The sequence below is a fragment of the Xyrauchen texanus genome, chromosome 39 (assembly GCF_025860055.1).
Source record: "Xyrauchen texanus isolate HMW12.3.18 chromosome 39, RBS_HiC_50CHRs, whole genome shotgun sequence".
In the NCBI taxonomy this organism is placed as follows: domain Eukaryota; kingdom Metazoa; phylum Chordata; class Actinopteri; order Cypriniformes; family Catostomidae; genus Xyrauchen; species Xyrauchen texanus.
The window spans coordinates 21,102,333-21,120,428 of record NC_068314.1 but is presented as its reverse complement, the minus strand read 5'-3'; the positions used below and the strand labels follow the sequence as shown (position 1 = coordinate 21,120,428).

Sequence of the window (18,096 nt, the reverse complement as noted above, 5' to 3'; positions counted from 1 at the left end):
ATGTCATACAATGGCAGTTTATGGTGACCACATCTTCAAGCTTCAAAATGATGCAAAATTATAATTCAGAAGTCTAATAATATATTCCATAAGTCTCGTGATTTGGTCTGAAAGCATACGAGGAGGTTTGGTGAGAAATTAACCGCAATTTTTTTTTAGTAAAACTATTGACCTACCGTTGATCTCCAATGCACATTCATGAGATTTCACAAGAGCTACAGTTCAAGCAGCCCCCTCTCGACATGGGACGTTCCAGCGAAAACTTGTTTTGTTTTTATAAAAACAGGCCCGCCACAGTGATAGTGACATCCAAACACAATGCAGCTGCACACAAACCAGAGAACAGAACTTACAAAACATGTCTGAAAAGTTTGTAGTATGAGAATAGATGCATTTCTATGCCCAGCCTTATTTGTTTGACTGGAGTACTCATGGTGCATTCCATTTGTACTCAGAAGGTGGAAATTCCGAGTACCCAGCAGGAACTTTTAACTGGAACATCCCCTCAAGTCGGAGTTTTGACTCAGCAACTCGGAGGAACCGCAACAACCCCGAATTTGGAATACATAATGGCTGCTCAGCGCATCAACAGTAAGTGAAACAATAGTAATAAATTGCTTATTAGCACTTCTGTTTGTCTGTGTCTCAATAAACTACTTGGTGCACACAGTACTATCCGACCTCTATCTGTGGACATGATACTTCGGCATTATCTGTGCAAAATGGCACTTTTTTATGTGTTTTTATAGACGCAGTCAAGGGGTTTTTCGAACCATGAATTACACAGAAAAACAACCAACCTTCTGCGTCTCCTTTCTTCTACCATGATGTTTTTTAGGTGGACTTCATATTTGTTCTGTAGTTGTTTGTATTCCGAAAGAGCAAGCACAACAAAGGTTTGCCTGGACGTGTCCATCTTGGTGTTCCGTGTACTGGAACGCGGTCAACTCAGGTATGAAGTCATTCCCAGCTCCGACATCCGACTTCCGAGGTAAATGGTACACATCATCAATCAAACAGAGAGCTAGAGGAGGCGGGAATGTCTATCAACTCTTCTCAATTCTGAACTGGTGAGTATTTGTGATAGAGTGAGACCTCAGTGAAAACGTCGTTTTTAACCGACCGTTCTGTTCTCTGGTTTGTGTGCAGCTGTGTTGTGTTCTGTTGTCAGTATCGCAGACCTAGTTTTTAGATAAACAAACGTTTTTACAAGAAACACCCCATGTTGCATGTGGGCTGCGTGAACTGTTGCTCTTGTGCAGTCTCATGAACGCACAGGGGATCAATGGTTGAATGACAGTTTCAATGAATAAAACATTAGATTTTAGTTTATTTCTCACCAAACCTTATTGTATACTTTCTTAACAATCATGAGCCTCATGGAATACTTACATTTTTATGCATTTCCCTGCTGAAAAATCCAGCTAAAACCAGCCTAAGCTGGTTGGCTGGTCTTAGCTGGTTTAAGCTGGAAGTAGCTAGTTTTAGTTGGTCTCCCAGCCTGGCTTAGCTGGTTTTAGCTGGTCTCCAGCCTGGCTTAGCTGGTCTCCCAGCCTGGACAAGTTGGTGGTCAGCTGGTCTCCCAGCCTGGTTTAGCTGGTTTTAGCTGGTCTCCCAGCCTAGCTGGTCAAGCTGGTCTTCCAGCCTGGCTTAGCTGGTTTTAGCTGGTCTCCCAGCCTGGCTTAGCTGGTCAAGCTGGTCTCCCAGCTAACTAAGACCAGCTAAAACCAACACTGACCAGCTAAGACCAGCCTGACCAACTAAGACCAGCTAAAACCAACACTGACCAGCTAAAACCAGCCTGATCAGCTAAGACCAGCCTGACCAACTATGACCAGCTAAGACCAGCCTGACCAGCTAAAAAAAAGTGTTCAAAACCCCTCTAAAACCAGCCTGATAAACCAGCTATGACTAGGCTGGGAGACCAGCCAAAACCAGCCTGACCATCTTAGGCTAGTTTAAGCTGGATTTTTCAGCAGGGTTGGCAGACGCTTTTTATCCAAAGCGACTTAAGGGACAATCCCCCTGGAGCAACATGGAGTTAGTGCCTTGCAGTGGCTGTGGGGATTGAACCATCAACCTTCAGCTTTAGCCCACTACACCACCACCATTATGGAATAATTTATTAGACTTCTGAATTATACTTTTGCTTCCTTTTGAAGCTCAAAGAGGTAGTCGCCATATATACTCTCAACAGTATGACATCACTGAGCACGCTATTTTATTTTTTTTATTATTTCTCCCTTTGTGTTAAGAAAAAAGAGAGAAAGTATTATGGGGTTATAGCAAAACAGGGTTGAGTAAACAATGACTGAATTTTCATTTTTGTGTGAATCACGTTAACGGATTAGGCAGTGGAAAAGCAATTCAGCTGCCTGCACATGCATACATTTGTTATCCATGCGGAAAATCAATACGGTGGGACCTGCAGTCAGGCCAGCAAGACGCGAATTCTTATTCACGGTTACACCATCTTTGATTTTTTTACGGTAAAATGAAAATAAGGCTGCGAGGGATTTCTTCAATGGCACGAAGGGTATAAAGCTCTTAGATCACATCTGATTTTCCACAACTCATGCTGTATATAATTATTTGTATACTGAATGTTCATGGACATATATTTTATCAATGTTTTGTCCGCGGAACGATCCAAAAACACTTTAAACTGCAGTACAAGAGACTGTAAGTCTATCCATCACAGCCTTGTTGTCATTAAAAATCAAAGATGGCGCTAGGCGTGAATTAGAAACACTTACGCTTCAGCGTAAGGCAATGAGGTACTTTTGCGGCTGCGCACACTCTCGTCTTCGGTGGCGATCGACGTTTGCGACTCAGATAGCTTTGGTCTGCGCTTTGTGACCGACCATTCTGGTGACTTGATCAAATTGAGCGACACTCCAAAACGTATTGACCTGAGGTATGTCTTTTGTTGGTTTGAAAATAATTACACGCGTCTGCCAGAATCAGATCAAATGTTTGTTTATGAATGTGCGGGCCTCACGCGCCCTAATAGCAGCAGGCATGTTGTATTGTTTTTATTTTTGTTTGTAGCGAAGAGTAGCCGACGGTAAATGTGTATTTGATCGTAATGAGTAGACTTAATATTTTTTAAGCGAGTGCAATCTATATGAAAATGTACATCACATATGTGGTGTACGGTTGTAAATACGTTATGAGGGAGTGTTTGTCCGTCCTCGCTGATATAGGTTGTGCTCTTTGTTATAAAGGTTAATCTTTTTCTTCATCGTCCTGCTTTTCAGACTTAAATATTGAAACGTCTACATGGCCGTCAGAAGAGGACACATAAGGTATTTAAAAGTGAGTATTTACTTATTTCTATAATTAGCCCACTTTTAGACTTATCCGCTTTGCTTGCGTCGTTCTTTAATAAAATGTTGAATTCCCATAAACATACAATTTAATATCATGGTGTGATGAAACGTCATGCTGCCCATCAAGGATGCGAGATTAAATAAATTCTAGCAGTCTATTACAATGTATTTGAATAGATGTTCTCCTGTGAGGTCCATAGATTTAAGTAAATATTTACACCATGTTTTGCTGCTGCAGGTTTGTGAGGTTCAGTGCCAGGGTAATGAAACAGACAAGGGTGCCAGCACAGTAACGGTAAGATCAACATTTATTTGATCAGTGGCTCAGACTGGAGTGATGCTGCCTTACCATTTAACTTATTGGAATTTAATTTGTGATCATCACATTAAGGGTGTGTTCACACTTGTATACTTTGGACCTGGTTCTCTTGGTCCGGACCAAAAAAGAAAATGATACATTTAGTCCTGGTTCGCTTAGCGTTCACACTGGAATTTTTAACACTGAACCTAATGATGTAAAACCAAAGGTATCAGGAAAAAGTCTGATTAGACAGCTTTATAACATGACCTGATCATCCAAAACAATGCTGGGTGAAATGCGCTTGTTTTATTTATATATGTATATATGGTGGTATTTTTTTACCTACTGAGAACAAACGAAGAGCAAATAATTTGTGTAAAGAAGACAAAACAGCAGCACCAGGAATTCCTCCATTGCACACACAAATGAAGATATGCTGCAAGGACGGCTGGCGGCGGTTCCAACGCCTGTACCGTACTATAATGGGCAACATGGCTCCTATGATGAGAAGAACCAGGTATGCTTGGGGTCAGTATTAGGCAAATTACTTTCTTTGGTTTTTGGTCCATTTAGATGTCTTTGGCCCATGTTGCGTTCATTGTCCCACACCAGAGTTCGTTTGGAACCAGACCGAAACCCACTATTCAGGTGGTCTCGGTCCGCTTGTTTGGTGCGCACCAAGGTTCGGTTGACCGCGTTCAAATGAACCGCATTAACAGAGCAATCGCACCAGAGTTCGTTTTAATCGAACCAAACCTGCCAAGTGTGAACACACCCTAATTGATAAAGTGTTAAAATTCTGAAATTGGTTCTGTAGTTTGCTTACTTTTAATTATTTCCTGTGAAACAGGAGGTATATGACATGCCGAACGGCTACGAGGACCACATGGGCGATGAGCCGAGTGATGCAAAAACCAACCTGATCGTCAATTATCTGCCTCAGAGCATGAGTCAAGAGGAACTTCGAAGTCTGTTTAGCAGCATTGGTGAGGTGGAGTCAGCCAAACTCATCAGGGACAAAATGGCAGGTAAATCTTCCCAAACACAACAGAATAAGTTAGTGGCATTGTCTCTTGTGATAGGTTCACATTAAAAGTCAGTTTCTTATCATTTATTGTGTGTATTATTGATTCCCTTAGAGCTGTTTTTTTTATGCTGTGGAATTGTACATTTGTTGTTGTTTTTTATATAATAAGATGGAGACCTTTTATTTTCCTTTGACCAGTTTATTGAAGCTTGTGTTAGTTTTTCACACTGTTGACAGTTGTCTCAATTAAATCTTTCTTTGTTCACTTATTTAAATTGTCTTTTTATTTTTTATTTTTTTTCCTGTTAGACAAAGTATAAAGATGGTACTGGCCAGATTCAAAATCATAGACATTTTTCACTGTAATGCCATGTTTGACATTTGATAGAAAATAAAAACAAAGTTGTGAGGGATAGACTTTAGCTTCGTTTAGACACGAACACTAGGCATCTGCGTACAAGATGCATGGTGCAAGTTTCATCATCATATACACTGCGATGGCATGCGTTGGATCTTATTTTCTTCAGCTCTTGTTTTATGGAGGGGGGGGTTTCTTACAAAATTGTCTTGAAAACAGAGAAAAAAATGTGTTAGTGGAACGATCCAAAACGCTTTAACCAACAGTACAACCCATTGAAGAGACTGTAATGCCCAAAGTATACTTCAGTTTTTATGTAAATGCTTGGGGACTGCATACAGTCGAACGCTAGCATTTCAACGTATTCTTTATATGACTCTGCATGCATACACAGCCAGTTGATGTATGCTCTCTACTGCCATGATATGCTGGATTATATCTCTTCAGAAGTTTTTACCCATAAAGGTGACTTTATATTCCTTCAGAATGCAGGGATCTCCTGACCTCTTTATATATGCATTCTTGATGTGCACGTTCACAGTTGTTGCTTCTACCTTCATCTGCTATTGTTTAGCAGTGATTAAATGTTCTAGTGCTTCGTGACTGCAATGGCTCAAATTTGCAGTCACGTGGATCCACTAATTAGTATAAATTAAGGGTGTAACGATTCGCACATCTCACAATTCAGTTCACAATTCTGATCTCGCTATTTGGTTCATGATTCTTTAAACTAATCCTAAATTAAGATAAGTTAACATTATTTATATATATATATATATATATATATATATATATTATTATTATTATTACTTTGAAAACATGCAAATGAGTTCCTTTCCTTTAAAATTAAGCTAAAAGTGCTAAATGATCCTTCAGAGATGTACCGAACTAAAAATCAGCCCAGAACAGCGCAACGGTGACACCAACTGGAAATATTAGTTTATAATTCTGCTTAATGAAAATAAGGATTTATGTTCGAAACATATGCTGCTTGCACAGTCACTGATTACATGCATTTAAAATATTATTGTCTCTGATTATATCTAAATATTCTTTTCAGAAATACATATTTAATGAAAGCTTTTCCAGTTAAATAATAATAAATTACTGAATAATTCAAAATCAGAATTAAACGGCAGACACGTTTGAGCTCATAATGTTAAAGTGCTCGCCTGTTTCAACCTCCCTCTCTCTCCTCGGCAGTTCCCTGTCACTTTTAACATCCTTTTCTAGTGATAAAAGGCAAATATCAATAAAACTTCTATTATATACCGTTTGCAAATATGCAGCTATCTTGTATCTGATCGTGAGGATGTAATTCACAATCCTTAGGATCAGCGTTTTCTTTGTCGAGCGCTCCTCCAATATCTTACTCTAAAGCGCATATTCCATCAGCCAAAATCAAAACTTCAGGATCAAAAGTTCCTCTGATTCACAAATCATGACAGTCGGTATGTGACAATCCAAGCAGGCGATACAGGCCGTTTAAACCACCAGGAGTGCGTGAGTGCAAAGTAATAGCACTTCATGTGTGCTATAAATAAATGTATTCACTATGCACTATATGTACAATAGGTTTGATACAGTATTTTTTTTGAAAATGCGATTACTAAAGTGGACATGTCATCCATGGTTGCTGGACTACTGTGTGTACTGTTAATTCCTTCCTATCATATGAACAATTTCTTCATGTGCAAATAAAACAAACAGAACAGAAATCTGCAGAACCGGCTATCTACTAGAGATGAAACGGTATGAAAATTTTAGATCACAATTATAGTGACAAATTATTGCGGTTATCTGTATTCTGCTGTGATGTTAATGTGCTGGAAATGTTCAAAAAGTACTGATACACACGCTGAAATAATTTCACCAAGTTTTATATTGAAAACCAACAAACAGCAAATAAAATTAGCAGCACTGTGCATGTTTTGTGTGCATAAATATTTAAATAATAACATTAAAGATGGCACCATGTGGCTATGAGAGGTAAAAGTTTCCCTAGTGTAGGTTTTAATGAACACAAACTTAAGCAAATCAAATGTGCATATAAAAGCAACACAATTGAAGCAATGTTAAACCATATGTTGCGTTTGAGTATATGCAATGGCCCCATGAACAATATACATGAATACAAATAAGAAGACTGTGATTGTAATTGTAGTGAGCCCAACAATTGACATACACTGCTGTTCAAAGATTTGGGGTCACTTGACTGCAATGTTACTCATGATCTTAAAAACATAATCTTAGTTTTTGAAATGGGTGACTTTGACAGAATAATTAAGCAGCCAATAAGGGCTCAACATTGATGGGAACTACTTCAATACTGTTTAAAAAGCATCCCAGGGTGATACCTCAAGAAGTTGGATGAGAAAATGCCAAGAGTACATTTTTGCAAATTCTAGGTAAAGGGTGACTAATTTGAAGATGCTAAAATGTTATTTAGGATTTTATAGTCACAACATAATTCCCAGTTCCATTTCTGCTCTTATGTAGTTTAGATGACTTTAATATTAATCTAAAATGTGAAAAAAAATAAAATAAAGAATAAGTGACCCTAAACTTTTGGTCTTTGACCGGTAGTGTAAAAAATAGGGAGTCTATAGTGTTTCCCCTGTTGGAACACTCATACAACCAAGTCGACCACTTCATGTTCGATTTTATATGAACAAAATAATGTTGGTTGGCAAAAAAGATACAAAAGGTGTGCTTTTGATTCAACATGTTGCTTGTGTTCATTGTGGTGCAGCATCTGAAAACGTGTTATTTCAGAGTATGTGCTGTATTTGATGAAGAATACTCTTATCTACTGGCAAAACAGTATGTTCTTAGGTATGCATTAGGTCTGGGCGATATGTCTTAAAAATTATATAAATATTTTTCAGCCTATTGACGATATACATTTGCAATAGAAATTATTCATCCCACCCAAGACAGTAAGGATTTCCAAAGGTAAGCTTTTTTGATGACCCAGAATTTTTAAACATTACATCAATATCAGTTGAGTGACACATTCAAAGTCATAGTGTGAATATATAACCAAATATTCCTAAATAGCAGGACGTTTTAAAAATACAGCCATGTCATAGTTATTCAAACCCTATTGCATGTAGCTATGTCTTAAATATGTAAAGCTACACAAGTAATTTTTTTAAAACTAAGTCATCAATCTGTAATGGCACTTATTTAAGTTTGGTGTCGTAAGCAAAAATGTATTTCTAAAAATGCAGAGGGCAAATGCTCTTTTTAAAAATGAGCTGTCACAAAAGCTAATAGAGGAGATTATTTCATTACACAAGAAAAGACCATGGCTAAAAGTACATTTCCAAGGCACTTCAATTTCCAATAGACAAAGCTGGCAGCGCCATTCATAATTTTTTTTAAAAATTGCAACTTTCTTGGGTGTGGAAGAAAGAAAACTTCAAGAGAAATGAAATGTTGACTTGAATATTCAAGAAGGACTTTGGAAAGATCTGTGGAGTCCTGGAATATTTTATGGACGTATGACACTAAACTTAAAATTAGTTTTAGACCCATGGGTCAGTACGTCTGACGTAAGAAAGGCAATGTGAGAACAAGAATGACACTATCTCCACACAAGCACGGAGGTGGGTCAGTCCTATTATGGGGGTGGTTTGCGGCTGCAGGAAATGGCTATCCTGACTGTGTGACTGACGCCAAGGATTCTTTCAGGTATCGGGCCATTTTGGCAAAAATGTGATGCCTTTAGTGTGTAAATTTGAAGCTCTGTGATCACTGGACTTTCCTGCAAGACAATAACACCAAAGTTGTCTAAAATCTGGTTCAGGGATGGGTCGTGGAATGTACTTGAATGGCCCTTTCAGTCCATCATTAAAATCCCATTGAATGTTTGTTGGGATTTCAAGGAAGCAATGGCAGCACAGAAACCAAAGAATGTCAATGAGCTGGAAGCTTTTGCTAATGAGAAATGTTTAAATATTCAAATAGAGAGGTGTCCGAAGCCTGAGCACACTTACCTGAAACATTTATTTGATGTGATTAAGGGTAAAGGATGCTCCACAAATGATTGACTTTGAGGGTTCAATATTTTTGACATTTGTGGAGAGAATGTTATTTTTTTTATTTGAAAATTTGGTTAAACTGAACTCTTTGTTCTCAAAATCACTCAAGTGTGTATTAAAAACTTACTTTTACTGATTACTGAGGTTGTAGTTGATGTGTTTTAATTCGCATCACTAGAGCGTATTAATGGTCAGGGGGGTTGAATAATTTTGATTGTGACTGTATATCTCGATAAATATTTGCTCTAAAATGGATCAAGTTGTTGTTTTTTATTAGAGGAACCATCATTTCATCCAAACAGCCATTGTAGCCAAGTAGATTACAATATTTTAAAGACATTAAATCAAAATCTATTTAAAAATAATTTGTTTTTCATTAAATAAACACAAGGGAGAATGAAATTCAATCATTTTCATTAATACACATTTTATATTTAATTAAAAATGATACAGCTTAATAAAAAGCCTAATTTAAAATATTCTTCAAATTGTTTTATTAAGACATTTTTGTGAATGAACAATGAGTTCAAAGCTACTTCACTGACTTATTTTTGAAACCCCAGTTGAACATTGCATAATACTAAATTATTACTGTGGGACACATCATGTTTTATTATTATAATATAATGCAGAATTATCAATATTATTCTGATTATTAGATTTGCATTGTACAAAAGTAATAGATTTCTGTCCTGTTTACTTAACAAGGAGATATAATTTGACACAACAGGCAATGCGTATTTGACAGTTTACAATGACCTGCATTTCCTGAAATGCTGTAATCTCATTTTCTGTTATACAATGCCGCGTTTGTAGATTTGTATATTATCTTGTTGCGGTTACTAATGTTTGGAACTGCGTGAATGCTTGAACCTGCATTACTTTGGTTTCACAATGCATGTGCCTTTTGTAGACTAATAATCACATGTGACCAACTTGCCATTTTTATTTTATTTTGATTAATTGTGCAGCCCTGAAGGATCGTGAAATTAGTCTGATGCGATTTTTGTGAAACTTAACAGGCCAAATTAAAGCACAAAATCATTGCGATATTCACGATATTGGCCAAGTTGACTTTGTCAGCATAATTATCTCAATTATATTGTTAATATTCGATATATCGCCCAGCCCTAGTATGCATACGAGTAAGGGTGTGTTCACTTTTTTGCAGGTTTGGTTCAATTAAAACTAACTCTGGTGCGATTGCTCAATTAGTATGGATCATTTGAACAAGTGTGAATGCTGTCACACAAACATTGGTGCGGACCGAGACCACCTGAAAAGTGGGTCTCAGTCCACTTCCAAAAAAACTGTGGTGCGGTTCGATTGATATATGAACGCAACATGGACCAAAGACATCTAAACGGACCAAAAACAGGAAGTAATTTGCCTAATACTGACTTCAAGCATACCTGATTCTTCTCATCATTGGAACTATGTTGCCCATTATAGTTTGGTACAGGCGTCAGAACCGCCGTCAGCAGCATATCTTCATTTGTGCAATGGAGGAATTCCTGGTACTGCTGTTTTGACTCCTTTACCCATTTTATTAGCTCTTTGTTTGTTCTCAGCAGGTAAAAATACCACCATATATACATATATAAATAAAACAAGCACATTTCATCTAGCAGCCAGCATTGTTTTGAATAATTGACAAGTTCCATAAAAAAAGTCAAATGTCCAATCAGGTTGTGACTTTATCCTGATGCCTTTGGTTTTGTATCGTTAGGATCCATGTTAAAAATGGCATTTTGAATGTCAATGGAACCAGGACTAAATGTATAATATTTTTTTGGTCCGGAACAAGAGAACCGAACTACAAGTGTGAACAAACCCTAATAGCCGGAAATAGTAGGTCATCCGGGTATTTCTCGGTTACTGCTTCATGAATACTGTGGATTCAGACATACTACTCCAATGGCATACTGTTTTGTTATTCTATATAGTAGAATTTATGGCTATTTGGACGCAGCGAGGGTGTTATACAAGCTTTTTTTTTTAGGGTAAGTAGCAGTTTCCAGTTCAAGTGTGGAGTTCCTGGAGTGACCAAATTATGTCAGTCTGGTGCCATCTTCATGCATCTGTGCCATTTTGTTTAAATTGTTTTATTTTTGTTGGTTTTTGGTTTGTCCCTTCTCCCAGCATCTCACTTTCTCACTCACTTATTTTTTTATATTACGGTTTTAATATACTTTAAAATGTGATGTATGGTTGATCTAAAGATATGAATGTGAATTCTGTATAGTGTTTGTTTAGAAATGCCTACTAATGTTTTAATTTTTTTATTTTTAAGGAGGTAATTGGAGGTTTTTGTATTTTCCTAGAAGCTGTACTATTTGTATTTGATGTTTGGTTCTAATACTGTATCCTTACAGTTTTCTTTCCTGGTGTCAAATGATAATTTTGTTTTTGATGACCTTGGGACTTTTTCTTTTACAACTGTCATTCATTTTTAAGATTATCTTGTATTATATTTCTTATGTAGAGAGACTAGTCGGCAGGATGTGGACAATCGTTTGTTGTTTTTATTTTGTTTTTTTCCCCTTTTGTTTTCTCTAGGCCACAGTTTAGGGTACGGATTTGTTAACTATGTTAACCCTAGTGATGCAGAAAGGGCAATCAATACACTCAATGGCCTGAGACTACAATCTAAAACTATCAAGGTAACGTGCAAAGAGGTGTTTTTGTTTCCATGTATAAAATAGTAGATGTGCCTGCCATGTTGTTAAAGAAGACACTAAGCAGTAAAGGGCAGTACTCCAGTCCTGCCTGCTTTCTGTAAGCTTTGAGTAATCTTACAAATTTGATACAATTGTTGTTGTTGTTTTGCTTTCAGTTTCATGAATTTTTATTTTTCTTGATGTTTGAAGTCACTAGACTTTGTCACTTAAACTGTATGATTGGCATTACTTGGCGTGTTAAATTTCGATACTGGATTATACTGAAGTTGGTGACTTCTTTTTCTTTTCTTTTTTCTTCACTTTCACATATACATTCTTGTTTTGGTGCAAAAATGGAGGGGTTGTGTTAAGGGGCCATTTGGCTCACTTGTGGCAAGCAGAAGTTTTAATTCAATTTGAAAGTTGTCCCTGTTTCCCCACAATTTCTTTAGTTTTTTTTATTTTACGTTTTAGGCATATATTAAACAACTGTTTTTGCCTTTATGAAATGCAAAATGTCATTGTTGATTTCTTTTTCTGATTATTATTATTTTTTTATTTCCTATTTCATACATGAAACTCACAGATGTAAGGTTACACAGTGGAACCACACTTTTTCCATCTGTATCTGTAGCGAATATGACATGTCTTATTACATTTTTACTTGATACACTTATTTTATAATGCATCAAAATAGTGGTCTTTCATGAGGTTTTATCTCCATTACATCAGGTCTCATATGCTCGACCAAGCTCTGACAGCATTAAAGATGCCAATCTGTACATCAGTGGTTTGCCCAAGACCATGACACAGAAGGATGTAGAGGACATGTTTGCCTGCTACGGGCGCATCATAAACTCACGTGTGCTGGTCGATCAGGCCTCAGGTAATGGTTCTTTCTACACAACTCTTCACCTTTAACCAGGGGCGCAGCAGTCATTTTAAAAGTTGTTTGGGGGGCTGCAGCTGTCAGTAGATGGCTCGCACCGACCCAAAACTTACACTGCAGTATTAATCTATTACAGTATATATTAATATACAAGCATAAATGTTGTATTAATATATTAGTATTTTATACTTGTAGGTTTTGAAGTATTGCAAATTGACTGGGCACAAGCTGGTCTTTGAATACATTTTTTTATTAATTACAATAATGACAATTGTGCATGTGCACAATTTTATGTTTCGCCCTGTGTTTGTGCATTGTGTGATTTTTAAATTTATCCAAGTGGCTTGAGTGTTTTGATTATGTTAACAAAAATTCATTCAGATCATTTAATGATTCGTTCAGTGACCATTTCTGGTGATGTCTTTTGTGAAATGAGTTAGTCAGTGAATCAATGATCAAAAGAAAATTAAGCCTTTAAAATTTTAGTCTACAGACTAAAAAGAGACTAGTAGAGGTTTTAAGCATTAGTAGAACAAAGCAAATATAAAAAGACAACAGTAATAGTCTTATATTATCATGAGTTTTCATGTATAAAAAAAGCATCATTTAAATGCTCTGTGTTCAGATCTATATTTTTTCCTACGTTTGTCAACTGCACACCAGCATAGTTAAAAAAACAGGAGCTGATTTTAAATACAGCTTTAAATATTTAACACAGATCCAGGGTTTTTCCTGGCTCAAAATGAGGCGGAGGTGGTACCATACTGATCAGAAAAGTGACGTTAAGAACACGTAAAAGTTGGCTAATACATTGACATTAATACATTCCTAATGACTTGGCAACTGAATAATAGTGTTCATTTTGTCATCTATTTTTTAATTTAGTCTTAGTCCTGTGTAAAATGGTTTTAGTTGACAAAGTCTGGGCATTTGAATGTAGTTTAAGTCAATGAAAACTGTAAACATGTTTAGCCACAAGAGTATTATTGATAAGCATTTGTCAATCTAGTCTATCCAAAACCAATTATATATACATACATACATACACACACACACATTTTATTGTTGGTGTTATTTTTCACATAAGATTGATCTTATGATGATGACGTTGCTAGCTGCAGACAGCGGGGGTGAGAGACGAGCATCTCCATGAGTGCCCATCAACCGGCAGAACTTTAAATCTCTTCCAGTATCGACTCCCGCTCAGATTGGGTCTCTTCCGCGACTGGTTGAAGTGGCTCTGACCGCACAGAGAATGACAGTTTTGGAGTTTGTTTATTTACATGGCATGCCTGTCATCATTTATAGTTTTATATGATCTCAACTTGCGTTAAATGACATCAAGCGACTATTCGACAATGGAATTTTGTTTTATTATTATTGCAGAGATTTGGCAGTTACAAATGACAATCCACTGAGTGCAACGTTTGTTAGTGTTTTCCATGAAGACACACGCAAGAGTTTTGTAGACAACCGGAGGCAGCACGAAATTTGACAGAGACGGCTGCCTAGTAATTCTCTGCAATCTAGTAATCTGCTTAAATTGGCAAATAGAACTGATCAAAATGTAAAAAGCATAACTTAATGAAGACTCAGGCACTGATATGAACTCCACTTACAATGTGTGCTTAAAAGAAGGATTGTCCTTTTTGATTTTCTGTGGTGCTTTTCACATAATGCTTCCATATCAAGAATAATATGTTGATAATTAACTCTCACTTGTGTGCTCCCTACATCTAGATTATTAATTTAGATAATGCTGATAAAAAGACGTGGATAAATGAGCTTTGTAGAAATGTATGTAGCCGTGTTGATTAGACTGCCTATTACGTTAGGGTTGTTTCAGCTCATGAAACTCACCTGTGATTGTCTGGATGGTTGCTCAATCAGCCCAAAGTAACAAAGCAAAGAATACTGTATACAAATCCACCATTTGAACTCTGTATGGGTTTAGCTTGGAAAAGTGTGGGGGGACTGAATCACCTTTTTTTTTTTTTTTTTTTTTTTAATAAGAGTGCTGCTACGCCCCTTGCACTTATCCAATCATTGAATTTTGTCTGGGTCTGAACTGTTTCAGGCCTGTCACGTGGTGTTGCTTTCATTCGGTTTGATAAGAGGTCAGAAGCAGAGGAAGCCATCAAAGATCTCAATGGCTCCAAACCACCTGGTGCCTCTGAACCCATCACAGTGAAGTTTGCTGCCAGCCCAAACCAGCCCAAGAATTCCCAGCTGCTCTCTCAGCTGTACCATACTCAATCCCGTCGGTTCGGAGGACCTGTTCACCACCAAGCACAGCGCTTCAGGTGAGAAAACGGCATGTTTCTATGGATGGTTCACCCAAAAATTACAATTCTATCATTTACTCTAATGCTGTCGCTGATATGTATGAAATTCTTTCTTCAGCAGAACACAAAGATTTTTAGAAGAATATCTCTGCTCTGTAGGTCCATACAATGCAAGTAAATGGTGATCAGACCTTTGTAGCTCCAAAGATAACATAAAGGAAACCTAAGTAAACCACATGATTCCTGTATTTAAATCTATATTTACAGAAGCAATATAATAGGTTTGGTTGAGAAACAGTTCAAAATGTAAGTCCTTTTTGTTTTACTCTAAATCTCCTCTATCACTTGCATTGTATGGACATACAGAGTTTAGATATTATTCGAAAAAGATTTGTGTTCAGCAGTAGAAAAAGTCATACACATCTGGAATGGAATAAGGGTGAGTAAATTATAAGAGAATTTTCGTTTTTGGGTGAGCTAACTCTTTAAATGTTCAAATAGCTAAATTACAGAGATGTTCAATAAGAATGCATCCATTGATGTCAAGTAGACTCTAAATGATTAATGCAAGAAGGAAAATACAGTTAAAAAAAAAAGTATAAAATGTATTAATTAAATTGAATCAAATCATTAAATGATAATCAGGAATATTATCTCCCAGCCCTAATTGGAATGTTACTTTTTGTGAAGAAATTCTTGGTTTGTTGTTTCCCTTACCTGACAAAGTTGCTCATGATTAATCTCTCTCTTGTTCTCCTACAGGTTTTCACCTATGAGTGTTGACCACATGAGCAGTGTCTCTAGTATGAATGTGGCTGGTAGCTCTTCCTCTGGCTGGTGTATCTTTGTCTATAATTTAGGTCAAGATACAGATGAAGGCATGCTTTGGCAGATGTTTGGTCCCTTTGGTGCCGTCACCAATGTCAAGATCATCCGTGACTTCAATAGCAACAAGTGCAAAGGGTTTGGTTTTGTTACCATGTCAAATTACGAGGAGGCAGCAATGGCCATCGCTAGCCTCAACGGATACCGCCTGGGGGACAAAGTCCTACAAGTGTCGTTTAAATCCAGCAAGTCTCATAAGTAAAGCAAATAAGTGGGTTTTTTTAGTTGTAGTTTAAAGTTCATTGAGGTTTGTTCTAAAATTCAGTTCTTGTTGACTGTTGTTGAGGGTGAATAAGTGTGCTAGTGTTATACTCTGGAGTTGAGCAAAACTGTAAACATGTAAAAATATTTGTAAGGTGATGAGATATCCCTGATTATTGTTTTTCCTGGTATTGTGAAATCCTGGACAATTTAGTGTCACACATCCAACACCGTTATAATGCCTTAAATATCATTGCATTTTTGCCCTTTTTCTTCCAACCTCTCTTCTGTTAATTACACTGGACTCATTGATCACTTTTGATTTTCTGAAGGAGTGTCAATGCAAACCACACATCTCCATCTCTTCTAGACCTTTGTAAATAGTGACAACCACCTATCTAATACTCGACCTAACCCATTTGTGAGGTGAAGAGAAGTTTGCAGGACCAAAGAACACGAGTGTAAAGTATTGTCACATATATGATGTCATTAAATTAATACTTATTTTTGTTGACTTTTTTCAATTTCAGACAATTTCTTTTAATATTTTGTGTAGACATTCAAATGTTTTTCATTTAACAGTGTCTTCATTTTCCACGATTGGTTGATTTTGTTTGTAAGGTTTGTTTGAAAGGAGCATTTTTATTTTTTTAATTTAATTGTTTTATATTTATGTGCAGCATCGAATGAAATGTGCACCCCCACTCAAGTTTTACAACGTTTTTCTCTAAATGGAGTCTGTCTGATACAAGGTTGTAGGCACATGGCTGCAGTATTAAAGGATGCATTTGCAGCATAAATATTAATGCGTTTTTAGTGTAATGCTTTTACTGTTGATGTACCATGCAAACCCCAAATGAAGCTTTTACATTGTGAAATTTGGATTTGCTTTTTGCAGATTTGTCAGAAGTCATAAGGGCAATGCATAGGAGAACAAATGTATTTCAATGTACCAAGTTCTCACACAGTACTTTCATATAATGCATTGCAGTCCTGCATATGCCTGTGTGCATGTTTAGATCTGTTGATAGGTTTGGCAACAGTTTAGTTGTACAATGTACTTCTGGTCTATTGATAGTGACCGAAAGTCCTATTGCATGTATTTCCTTCTAATAAATGCCAATGTTTTGTTGTAAAATTGTATGGTTTTGTTTTAATGTTTCTAAATGATTCTTGAGAGTAAAATATTTCAAATAAGCTGAATTTTCATTTCATGACTTTTAGAATGAATCATGCATTGATTTTCTGATTTTCTCAACCAACATGTGTCACAATACCCATTTATTTCCTTGTCATCTGGGCAGATTTGTCTTTTACAGTACAATTGCTGTTGTAGACAGATGACATGAAGACTTAACATTGACTTACTGTTTTTTTATTAGTAATGACTTTTTAAAATTCTAAAATATATTTTACATGATTTATGTGTATTCAAAGAGGCTTATTTTCATTTGGAAATTGTCTTATTTCACATTTATATTTATTAATTTAGCAGACACTTACAAATGTGAAGGAAATGTATTTTTCTCTCTCTCTTGTCCATGCTCTTGTCCATCTTACTGGAAGCCCAAGTAAGTTCATTGCTCTCATCTGAGTGAACTCATTTCCTCAGTTCCATTGAATAATGGGGTGTTGCAAAACTACCCTCATCTTTCTTTATTTTGGCAACCTTCTCTTTGTTTTTTTTCATGTTTTGGCACCTTATTTTTTCTTTTCTCTCTATAAGCGGCAAATCTTGGTGTTCAAGTAGGGTTAACTATTAAAGTTTATTAAATGTTGCGTAACTCCGATTTGCCTTTTTAAATGTTGTTTCTACTGTTAGTAATCATTTAAATGTATTTAATTTTAGATCAAACAATAGCACAGCTCAAACAAATATAACTGATTCTAGGTCAGTTATTAAATAAAAATAATTCCCCTCAGAAATGCATGTATACCTGCACTTGAGCTGCACAATGAGACCTGAGATTGTGCTTACAGTGTCCAACTTGACCAAATGGGACACAGATCAACTATTTAAATGCCCCAAATGTTCCCTCCAATTAAGGGATTGTGGGTATCCCCCATAGCCTTCATTTTGTACTCAATAGTTTGAATTATTAACACTTAAAA

General features: G+C 36.5%; 1 protein-coding gene across 1 annotated transcript; it reads left to right on the top strand.

The window, feature by feature from the left end:
• The first annotated feature begins 2,751 nt into the window (after positions 1-2,751).
• Positions 2,752-17,240, top strand: LOC127632607 (ELAV-like protein 1-B). Its single transcript, XM_052111293.1, has 8 exons — positions 2,752-2,917; positions 3,261-3,318; positions 3,571-3,627; positions 4,484-4,661; positions 11,624-11,727; positions 12,457-12,610; positions 14,691-14,916; positions 15,661-17,240. The coding sequence occupies exons 2-8, from the start codon at positions 3,283-3,285 to the stop codon at positions 15,983-15,985; spliced, it is 1,080 nt and encodes a 359-aa protein (XP_051967253.1). The 5' UTR covers positions 2,752-2,917; positions 3,261-3,282; the 3' UTR covers positions 15,986-17,240.
• The last annotated feature ends 856 nt before the right edge of the window (positions 17,241-18,096 follow it).

What these genes read in the sequence shown, in the direction of transcription:
- LOC127632607 (XM_052111293.1), top strand. Translation starts at nt 3,283, where the DNA reads ATGGCCGTCAGAAGAGGACACATAAGGTATTTAAAA. An exon ending in AGGGTGCCAGCACAGTAACG is followed by an intron (nt 3,628 to 4,483) that starts GTAAGATCAACA and finishes CCTGTGAAACAG; the next exon opens with GAGGTATATGACATGCCGAA. An exon ending in CATCAGGGACAAAATGGCAG is followed by an intron (nt 4,662 to 11,623) that starts GTAAATCTTCCC and finishes TGTTTTCTCTAG; the next exon opens with GCCACAGTTTAGGGTACGGA.